General features: G+C 37.5%; 2 protein-coding genes across 4 annotated transcripts in view; both read left to right on the top strand.

Annotated features, from left to right (window-relative positions):
• Positions 1 to 976: 976 nt before the first annotated feature.
• On the top strand, positions 977 to 5417 carry nupl2 (nucleoporin like 2). Of its 3 annotated transcripts, none has more exons than XM_015374148.1 (7): positions 977 to 1225; positions 2229 to 2493; positions 2572 to 2660; positions 2787 to 2863; positions 2977 to 3063; positions 3139 to 3241; positions 4715 to 5417. In XM_015374148.1, exons 1-7 carry the CDS (start codon positions 1057 to 1059, stop codon positions 5149 to 5151), a joined length of 1227 nt encoding a protein of 408 aa, XP_015229634.1. In that variant the 5' UTR covers positions 977 to 1056; the 3' UTR covers positions 5152 to 5417. The 3 variants fall into 3 exon arrangements, with proteins under 3 accessions (XP_015229634.1, XP_015229636.1, XP_015229635.1); XM_015374150.1 differs by having other exon boundaries at positions 977 to 1219; positions 4715 to 5414; XM_015374149.1 differs by having other exon boundaries at positions 977 to 1222; positions 4715 to 5413.
• A 5045-nt stretch (positions 5418 to 10462) lies between these two features.
• Positions 10463 to 10986, top strand: part of LOC107084378 (regulating synaptic membrane exocytosis protein 3-like) — a 57350-nt gene continuing 56826 nt past the window's right edge. Inside the window, exon 1 of the mRNA XM_015374185.1 lies at positions 10463 to 10669. The gene's annotated coding sequence lies outside the window, so the exon portion shown is untranslated. The remainder of the gene's footprint in view (positions 10670 to 10986) is intronic.

The following is a 10986-nucleotide window of genomic DNA, read 5'->3' as shown; positions in this document are numbered from 1 at the left end:
TGAATTGATAATGTTTCTATATTTTACCACTTGTTTCTCACAGCTGCAAAAAAAGATAGGTTACATAAACATGCAGGGACGTATGGTGATCTAACTATTATAATCGTGTCTCACTGTATAATTAAATTTCTATCTGCATTTATTTGTTTATTGTATTTTTTAGGAGGGGAATTAATTGTACGCTTATTTAGTTTTGGAGCATTTATTTATTTCTGTATTCATTTTCTAATTATGGCAGGATTGGTCCTCCAGAGATTGGTCCTCCATATTCTTCATATACGAGAAGTAAAAATATAAATAAAATTTTGTCTCGAAGAACCAGAAATTATTGAACATCTCTTCTATTCATGTCGAGTCACAGGTTGCTTTTGGCAGAACCTGCATATTCGGTTAAGTAGCAAAATAAATAATAAAATCATACCTTTTGAGAAAAATCTAATATTAACATACAAGAATGACATTCCGAAGGACTAATCTGATATGGTCAATATTATAAGTATGGGAAGATATCATATACATGCATGTAAATGGAAAAATCCAAAAACCTTCAGTAACAAGTTTCAAAAATGAACTCAAAATCTTCTACTCCTTTTTATCTCTGTTAGCTGACAAATATGAACATATACAAAAACTATGTAGTGACATGTCAAAATTTCTGGTTTTTGATCAGCAAAATGCTAAAGTTAACGTGATGCAAGGTCTTGTAGTAGAATGAGGCTGTCTCTTTTAAAATTTTAAATTTGTCTTTTTTTCTTTTGTATGTTTCCTTTGGTTGTAATAATACTGCCTGTTTTTTATTCATTTATCTCTGTTGCCTTGCAATATTTAAGTTTATAATATATGTTGTCTTCTTTTTTATGTAAGAAAGAAATGTTGTGATTCCTATTTGGAAAAAAAAAACATAAATAAATGTCTTTAATCAATGCTACCACACGGGGTCGCTGTGGGGGTTAAACACCGACGCTTACTGATGACGTATTTTCACGCGACCTGCTTCGTTCGTAAACAGACGGAGGGGTAAACGGCGGTTTAAGGCCCAGGGACACCGCTTTGAACATGGTGGTGTGTAACTTTTTCCTACAGGGTCGCTGTCGGTACGGGGAGAAATGCTGGAATGAGCACCCGGTGGGAGGAAGCAGAGGAGGGGGAGGATATAACCAGAGTTACAGCCGCTCCGGGGGTCAGCAGCAGCAGTCCAGAGGAGGAGGAGGAGGAGGAGGAGGAGGTAACATGAGACCCAAACCTTAATAATTTACTAACTTGTTCCATAAACCCCACCCGGCAGATTACTACTTATAAAGGATTGGAGTTTTGCTTCTTTAGCTAAAGTTATAGGTGTCTCTCAGCGATGTTCGCATAGTTTCATTTTCCCTTTTTAGGGCTACATGTTGTATGTTGGATCTAAAAACTCTTCATGTTTATGTTTATCGGATAAAAACTGTTTATTCTAACACTATTTATCCTCATTAGGTCATATTAGTGATGGGTTATTGAGGCATCTTTAAGCGTTTCGTCACACTTCGTTGATACTGCCGCAGAATACTGACACCTGCTGGACATTTAAAGACACTACAGGCAGCTTATTTGACAGACTAAACTCGGTTAATTTGATGACCTAGAGAAATGATTTGATTTAAGTTATCTTAGGTTATAATGTATTATTTCATATCTATTTTTAAAATGAAAATATCTTTGATATTTTTAGATGCAGTCAATAAATAATGAACATTTATGATAACGTGAAAATTTAGGGGAAAATGTGAATGAGGATTCTTGTGGACTAGGATTTTAAATCATATTTTTAAAATATGTAGTTTTTTTGTTTTTTTGGCAGATGCATTATGTTGACAGCTATATTTTAAAAAACAATTTAGTGTGTCAGTCAGAAACAGCTCCTGCATCGGTCACAGGCCTTTCTTGAAACGACATGCTCACCGATGCAGTGTTTTGCTCTATGGGTTCGATGCATGCACCAACTGTTTAGTGTAGCTCTATTTATCCTCATTAGTTCATACTTTGACCTGAAAAAATAATATTTTAATGCATTATCTCCCATTTCATTGTTTTAAAGTCCTTTCCATCCACCCGCCTCCATCACTGACAGCTAGAAACAGCCTACTGTGATTAAGCTGGTGTAGAAATAGTCCTGAAAAGTTATATAATTTCATTAGCTCCTAGTTACATCTCCATAACCCACAATTCATTTTCTGTCCATTTTCTTCTTCCAGGCTTTGGGAACCGGGTTTGGGTGAATCCCTCCCAGCAAAGAGGAGGTTATATCCAACCTTCATCCTTCTCGTCACAGGGAAGCACTGACTGGGGATCTGGGCGAGAAGGAGGAGGAGGAAGAAGAGAAAACGTGAAGAGCTCCAACTTCAGCTTCTCCACTCAGAATCGGTTCTCTGCTCTCAATACTTCCAATGCATTTGACAAGGGAAGAAGAGGAGAAGGAGGAGGAGGATCAGCTGCGGATGAAGACGATGATAAGAAACTGTAATTTTTCTTTTCTTTAATAAACATTTAATCTTATTGTCTGCTTTTAATCTATGTTTACATCCTCCTTTTGATTAGGGAAGTCATCCAGGTGGACATAGATGCTTGGGAGAGCTCAGGACAGTGGGGCTTCTCATGTTACTCTCCCTTTAAGGCGCCAATATCTGGTTAGTAACAAGCATACATACAATCAAACACCTTAATCTTTCTTACTTTTTTATAAATGTATTTTTCATCCCTGGATTTTATAAAGCCGTAGCTCCGTAGCTTTACTTTGATCATTATGTCTGCAGGCTTCACTGATCTGTCTCCAGAGGAGCTCAGGCTGGAATACTACTCCACCAAAGCATCAGGAGATCTGCAAGGCTATGTAAGGCCTCCTCTTATTGCTTATAGTTGGTCTATAGACCAATAGCTTAGTATTTTTTTGTCCCGTCTTTTGTTGTGATACTGTCATAACACTTCCAGTTCTATGCCTTTTAGCTGAATGGTGTAAATCAGCTGCTCAGTCAGTGGAAAAGCAGAATCCAAGAGCTAAAGATCATGAGTCCTTCCACACGTCAGGCTTTGGTAAGACACAGAAGAACGAACAGAGTCCATGTCAGAAAGCAGGGTTTAATGCTCGTGTTTCTTCTTTGTTCACAGCTTGCAGAGTTGAATGGAAAAGCTCCACAGTCTTCTTCCATTGGCTTCGGTTCCACTACGGCACCCGGATTTGGATTCTCCACATCCGGCTTTGGAAGTAAAGGTCAGCACCTGTTACAGTGTTGCAGGAAGTGAGCAGTTAATCAAAGATCAGTGCTTACCTTGATCTTAATTGATTCTTTGAAACAAAAGATTTGAAATTCAATTCAGTTACTTGTCCTGTGATTAAATCATAGGTAGACCCAGTTCACAAATCAGGTGATCTCTGCAGGCAATCAGCTGTTCTAGATTTTAGATCATAGATGGCTGTTTCATGTTTTACACAATTTGAATATTTTTTTTATTTATTTCAGACAAATAAAAAAATATTCAAATTGTGTAAAATATGACACAGCCATCTATGATCATAGATGTTGTTTAGATTCTTAACCAGAACACAGAAGAAGAGCGATATATATGGAGCACACAGGTTCAAATTGAAAACGGCTATAAGAAGATGATTCACAGGCTGAGAGAACTTTAAAAATTTCTACTAATATTGAAAAAATAGATTCTCTTCTACCTTTGTTGTCAAAATAAGCTTTATAATGATATATTTAATGTTGGGTATTTATTTTATGCTTAGCTTTATGTATGGGTAGTAACTTGAATTCTGTTGGAGTTAAGAGTCGGCGTGCTCTTCGGCTCTAAAACGGTCAGAAAGCGTGTTTTCTTTGTTTTTTAAGGGCTTCATCGAACCAGAAAAATTCAAATTGATTTGCTAAGTTTTAACGCTCACCTGATGTGTTTTTTTTTTTTTTTTTGTTCTTTTTTTGAAAAAGGAAAGTAAACATGCATAAAAGAGGATGGAAACACATTAGTCTTAGTAGTTTCTTTGCAGTAAATGTAGATCCTTACACGACTGATCAGCTGTTCTCATCAGAATCTCTCGACGTCACCTGATGACATGTGACCTCACTAATACTAGCTAAATCAGTAACGCATTCATTCAAACCTTGGACCATCACTGATCTGTTGTCCGCCCTAGTTTACTTCTATTTCCTGTTTATGACAGCCAAGCGTAACATAAACATGATCACATTACAAACCCACATTGAAGGGTTAACTTGCTCCATTAGATGGAAACGTTTTTTTATTTCTCTCATACATTAAGTTCTCTTAAAATTCACATTATATTTGGATGGAAATCCGGCTACACTGGAAAAAATCCAAATCTAGATAAGTCCTTTTTTCATAAAATAAATGCATTTGTTCTTGAATTGAGGAGATAAAAGAGAAATATTGCCAATGGAACAAGACAATTTAGGTTTAAAATAAGAAAACACAACTGCATTGTGTTATTTCAAGTGCATATTATCCAATTATCTTAGTTTAACAGTAAAAATACTCATTCCATTTGCAAATTTTTTTATTTTCCTACTCAAATCGAGGGTAAATACACTTAATTTAAGAAATGTTTACGTGTTTCTAGATAGTTTTGATGTGGTTGAAGATCCTATTTGCATCTCTTAGATTAGATGTTTTCCATTTCCCATGATTCCTCTGTTGCTAACTCTTGTCCATTCTGACCATGCAGGCTTGGGTGCTTCAGCTCCAGCCAGTACCGGCACCTTCGGTTTCCCTGCTCCAAGTTCTGGATTTGATGCTTCGTCTACGTCTTCGCCTTCAACCGGCTTCGGTAGCCTTCTATCGGCTCCAACGCAGCCCCCGTCTGGGTTCGGCGCTCCCTCCGCACCGTCTGCTTCATCCTTTTCCTTCGCCCCCTCGAACGCAGCGTTTAGCCCCTCCACCACTGCAGCGAACAGCGGGGGAGGGTTTAGGAGTGCGTTCGGGGCAGACAGCAGCACCTTTAAAGCAGCGGCTGCTTCACCCGCAGCTGGAGAGGCTGCAGACGGACTGTTCTCAGCTGAGGGCAAACTAACCCAGGAAGAAGTGAATCAGTTCAAAGCCAAGAGGTTCACTTTAGGACAGATTCCTCTAAAACCTCCCCCTGCTAACATGCTAGTCGTCTGACACCGTGTCTCTAAGAAAACTGGACTCATTTTAAATGACATCCTTTGCACCAAATCAATCTTCAGAATGACTTATTTTTATTTTTTGCTAAGTTGTATTACTCCTCTATAATAAAAATTACAACAAATCATTAAAGATATCAGTATTCATCAGGTTTCCAGCAGTGCTATATAGGTCAAATGAAGTTGCATTTGCACATAATAGTCAGAAGGGGGCGTCACAATAAAAACTGAAATGTTTGTCTTCATGTATATGATGAGCAACTTTTTCTTCTCTGAGTGACGCCTATCAGTTTTTGATTCCCTAAAATATAAAAACAATAAAGGAAGATCTATGAGTGCAAAATGATTCCCCCAAAATCAACTTCTGCAGAGAATTTAGGAGAGCACAGATAAGCAATGTGCAAATTCAGTAGGTGTTTATTAGATGCTGAGCACCAGTGGGACCATGAGCAGAGTAATACAGACCACAGCAATAAGCAGTTTTACTACAGGGGCCGCTGCAGTGCTGACTACTGCGCCTTTTTCAGCTGACGAGGACCTCGGCTTGTCAGTAGAGAGGTGAAAAGGAGCCGAGTGAAGTGTTTGCCAGGTCAAAAGGCGTCGCAGATACAACTATTACGAGATGCATCCCTGCAAATTGTTGCAGTACATTAACTGTAGAGACGGCGTGCAGTTTCTCTTGCAGCGGTCCATCCCCCTCCCTATCCTGCCTCTTCCTCTGCCAGCAGATAATACATAAATAATTCATCAGATTAAAAAGGGGCTATCTCATGAAAAAAGGCACTCTCATTTCACTGGAACTCATTTAATTTGTAATGCAGCTCCATCAAATTGCAAGGCTGCTTGTGCGGATGCGACGGTGTGCATGAGTGGAGAGCAGATCAGAGCTGTATTACATGCAGTGAATAAGGTCATGGATGTTTGGGTGTTTTTACATAAACGCACACAAACAGCCAGATGCAGTTTTTTTTCTTCTTTTGTTTCCACATACAGCAGCTTTCTCATTTATTTGCACACCTGGTAATGATGTGAAAAAGGATATAAAATAAAACAAAAAAAAACAATCATCTCTTATTACAGCATCCCCTCAAAACAAGTCTAACATTAAATTTGAGTATGTTTTTTTTTTCACACAAAAAACAAGAGCCAAAAAAAAAGAACAAAATAGACGGAATGATTTGTGGTAATTATTCTTCTTTTTTATTGGCAGGACAAAAAAACCCCCTCATATTACTTTAATTTTCCAAAATAGATGCAGAATACATACAGTTCATTCAGTTTGATGACTTTTGAACTCTCTAAAACTTTTAGAAGATTCTTTCAGTTTCTAATGTCATTGGATGACCTCAATTGTCATTTTTTGCTGGTTTAAGAAGTTTAAAGCTTGTACTGAAATAAAATGTCTAAGCTTAAGATAAGGTAAGTGTGTTAACTGAGGGGCGAAATCATATGGTTAAAATGATAAACACATCCAATCGCTGAATCCGTTAAAATAGAAACTATTGTCCTTATCATCTGCAAATAGAGGCAGACATGAGTCCCTGCTTTGTAAGTAACACAGCTATGGGTTCATCTTCGTTTGAAATTTTAAATCTTCTTCATATTTCTGGTCAGAGCCCAAAAAAAAAAAGAAGTTTAAAACACTGAATTATAGGAAATAAGGTCTTAATGTAATGTAATGTGCTCCTCTCTTTTCCATTTAATAGAAAGAAGCCTTTATCTTACTTCATGTTTGTAATTTAAGCAAAATTGTTAGAGATTGTTAATAAAGAAAAACAAAACGAAAACATGTTGCTTGGTTTAAAGAGGAAAAGAAAAACCAACATATTTACTTGAACTTTTGCACATCTTTGTCCGGGTTATCAGCATTTGTGGAGGTCCCTGTGAATTCCCTTGGGGTAAAAGGAAAGAAATGTGTACAATTTGTAAAAAAAAAAAAAAAATAGATAAGGTTTACTCTGCTACCATTTATGTTTGAAAATAATTCAACTGCAGATTTATAATTCTCAACAGTGAACTTTATAGAATCGTAAAGGTCCCTCAGCATCACAAAAAAATACATTTCCATAAATAAGTGCACTTTTTCTTCAATTGAGCAGGTAGGTGAGACACAATTATTAAGATAATTTACATTTTAAATAAGGAAAAACATCACAGGCTCTTATTTCAAGTACATAATATCTACTTATCTTCTTTTAAGGGCAAAAATACTTTCCATTTGCAAATTGCTCAGATTAACGGCAAACATATTTTAAGACATTTTTACTTATTTTTAGATCGTTTCTACAGAGCAAGTTTCTAAGCTGACTTTATTCTGTAAAAATGAACATTTGTGCAATATAAGGATCCAACTCTCTCCAACTGTTGCCATAAGTATTCAGTTCTTCCTGCAAATCATTTCTAATCAGGGTTTATAATCCCTACCATGTGATCAAATCCAGCCCCTGAATATGCAGACTACTTGTATAAACATTTGTATGAGTCGCAGTGAATCCCAGCGTAGGTAGAATGTGACCTCCACGTTAAGCCTGACTGTGAACTGTCTTTAGGACTACATATCCCACAATCCTCAGCGCTTGAGAATGACAGCAGCTCAGCAGAGAGCTCCAGAGGTCTTGTAGAAGTCCCATTGGCCCGGTAACCCGGCATAGAGAGCCTGATTTATGGAAGGCTACAGCTCGGTGGCTTTACCCCGACTTTACAACCGCAGCTGGCAATACAAACCATCGGATGCAGAGGTGTCAATTAAACCACATCTGGACTGTTGGTCTGTGGCGTGGGAATGCTTTTAGGAGGAGGGTTCCACCTCTAAATTCAAGTAAAAATAAAACTCTAAATACTGGAACATGTGGACGTGTTTCCAACTATTTTATGTCCAAAGATTTGTGTGAATGCTTCAGTAAGTGTGCATTGTTGTAAATACTCCTAAACATTGGGTGCAAACGATGGTCCTAAATTAAATTGCATCTACATCTTGCATCTATAAATGGTCATTGTTCCACATCCATTTTGATGACCACATCAGCTGGTATCATCACTGCTGGAGGCGCCTCCCAGCAGCATGCAAACAAAGCGACTCGGACACAGAGCTCGCATAGTTAACGTTCGGTGGGAGGGAGCTGATCCCGAGCCTTCTTGCCTTTAAAGCACACATCAGGGGTTACTAATTGGAACAATGAATCCTAGGGAGGAATTGATTGTGTTCAGCCACGGCAGTTTGTCTATGGGAAAAGGCTGCATCGATCCCAGGCCCTGTGATTCATGCCGATTTGAGCGGCCTCCCTCACGGGTGACTGAGCTGCACATACTTTACCTGTAAACGTTAGATTAGATTAGTCGTTCTGTGTCAAACATCTGAAAAACATGGTCACTGGATTTAAAGAGTCAATAATCTTCACCTCTATCCAGCAGATTCTCATCATTTGGATTATTATAAGACACATGGACGCTTTTGATGATACTGTAAACTCAAATTTTCTCTCTCTTTTTTTAAATGAACAATTAACAAACCATCTGGCTCATATTGTCTTTCATTCCTAACCGGTTTAGCCTAGTAACTAGCACTAGCTCAGGATGAAGGGGCACCAGTTCACCCTCTCTGAGCCAGCTCTGGCCCATTTGTCAGTGTTTCGGGGATGTGGATTCAGGCCAGATGGAGAGCTGCCCCCCTTCAGCTCCTGTAGGGCCAACAGCAGTCTGTGGTGGGGCCATAGAATACATTTTGATTTCAGAAGTAAGGGGTTTGTGCAAGTATTTCTCATTTCAGCTGCAGCTAAACCAACTTCTCCTAAACCATTCATTGTCAGTATTTGTTGTAGTCAGCTGTCAGTATTCAATTAGAATATATTAGTAACTGAATACAGAGCAGTCCTACATAGAAAACAGCAGAAATACTAATACTGATATTCACGTCTTTGAATGGTCCAGTCAAAGTCCAGCGTGTCTGGATGCTAAACTGCTGGAGACACACTCTAAAAGTCTTTATAAACATCCAGATAAAGGAAAGCTCCAGGTGTATTAAAACATTTTTTTAAAGCACTTCACATCTACATTGACCTCTGTGGTAAAATTGACCAATTTTCTATCTGAAGGCTTGTTCAAAAGTCCCAGTCAGTCATTAAATCAAAGTGTTTGTGTTTGTTTGCTCCTCAGGTTAATAATCATGAGGTTCCTTTCTTCCTGTCAGTGAACGTTAACCGGTCTTTTTCCTGAGCATCAAAGGATAAAATACCAGAAGACCTCAGTCCATATCTTCCGTTTGTTTTTTTTCCTCTCATCTGTTCAAATGCAGCAAATTAGAAATGCACAATTTAAATATAAATTAAAGATGGAGCAGAGAAGCAGACAAACAAAAACAACAAGAAAAAATAACAATATTTTCTATATTTCTAAATAATTTGTTTTGTGTTTTCAAGACTTAATGTAATCCGTTTATTTCAATCATTTAAGGAAATACCTGTTTTGAACAACATCGCCACCAAGAATCCTACAATAGATTAATCATTTTTAAGATGCAATTTTCTTTGTTCTTCCAATGCATTTTTATTTCTCTGTGGCATAGATATGACATAACTAAAAGGCCAGCTTTCCTTTAGCACTTGTTCAAATCTCGTTCACATCTGCATGTCTTGGAAAGACTCAGACACTGCAGAAGACTCAGCAGAGAAAGGTGGAAATAAGCTTTCTGTTAGAAATAATTACTTCTCACTTTGGGACTTTTGGTGCGAAAAATGTCAAATAATTGCAGAAATTTGTTTTTTATGATATTTTAATTCATACTTTACTAAATGTTTTTTGTGAAGCATGGTAGTGACAGAATCAAGTTATGGGGAATGTCACTTTCTGACCTTGATTTTTTGATCTTTCCCTAAAAACATCCTATAAATAATGCACATTTCTTTATCCATATACTCTTTATGACCAGTCTATTAAAAAATAAGAGAAATTGAATTATATAAGGAAATTGAAATAAATGTTGTTTCTAGTTAAGATATATATATATAAAAAAAAATAAAAATAAATTTAAGATTTTGCTTTGAAAAAAATGGTAATTAGTAATTAGGAAAAAGCAAAAAATTATAATATAACAAAACAGTCCAAAATAAACTAAAAATAATAACAATCACATTTAAAGGTGGAGCTGATTATTAAAAGATTAAATAATTAAAATCATCACTTTTAAAAAGCAATGCATGCTTTCTGTTTTTTTCCCCCTCATGTTTTCTATTTTAGTTGCAGTTCCCAGAAATGGCCAGTAGTAGCCACTGTTTCACCCCAACTCTTCCATCCCTCCTCCTCTCCTCTCCGCTCCTCTCCGATCAGATCAGCAGTGCGTCCTTCTCCGCCTCGGATTTCGTGTGACCAGCAGCCCTGATTGGAGACCAGCCGTCCAGCACACCAGCAGAGCCAACATTAAACCCAAACAATGACATTCTTACAGCAGCGACAGAGGCTTACATTCATTTGACAACTTCCTTACCCCACACCTTGCCTCCGCCGCTCCTTGCTGTTAAGTGGTGAGTCCTCTTTTTTTAAACTGCATGTACTGAATTTATTTTTTTTGCAAAGCGATGCTAAGCATTTGAAATAATTAAGTTTTATTTATTGATTTATTTAGTCATCTTCCCTCTAATTTTGCATGCATTTCCCTTTTGTCACCCAGATACATAAACTAAGGGATTTATGTGGTCTTATGAGATTGAGGTGATTGGATTGTTCACATTAAAGCTGCAGCAGAGAGAGAGAGAGACAGCTGTGCTCTTTTATTTACTTCTGCTCAGAATGTTATTGTATTGTAATACATGTGGAGTTTCTCCAATAAGCAGTGGAAGAA

The sequence above is a fragment of the Cyprinodon variegatus genome, unplaced genomic scaffold (genome assembly GCF_000732505.1).
Source record: "Cyprinodon variegatus isolate N-32 unplaced genomic scaffold, C_variegatus-1.0 Scaffold98, whole genome shotgun sequence".
Taxonomy (NCBI): domain Eukaryota; kingdom Metazoa; phylum Chordata; class Actinopteri; order Cyprinodontiformes; family Cyprinodontidae; genus Cyprinodon; species Cyprinodon variegatus.
This window is presented reverse-complemented; position numbering and strand designations above follow the sequence as displayed.

Excerpts from the sequence above, each read along its gene's own strand:
- nupl2 (XM_015374148.1), top strand. The coding sequence starts at position 1,057 with ATGGTGGTGTGTAACTTTTTCCTACAGGGTCGCTGTCGGTACGGGGAG. Across the intron at positions 2,494-2,571 it reads GAAGACGATGATAAGAAACT|GGAAGTCATCCAGGTGGACA; the intron begins GTAATTTTTCTT and ends CCTTTTGATTAG. Across the intron at positions 3,242-4,714 it reads ATCCGGCTTTGGAAGTAAAG|GCTTGGGTGCTTCAGCTCCA; the intron begins GTCAGCACCTGT and ends CTGACCATGCAG.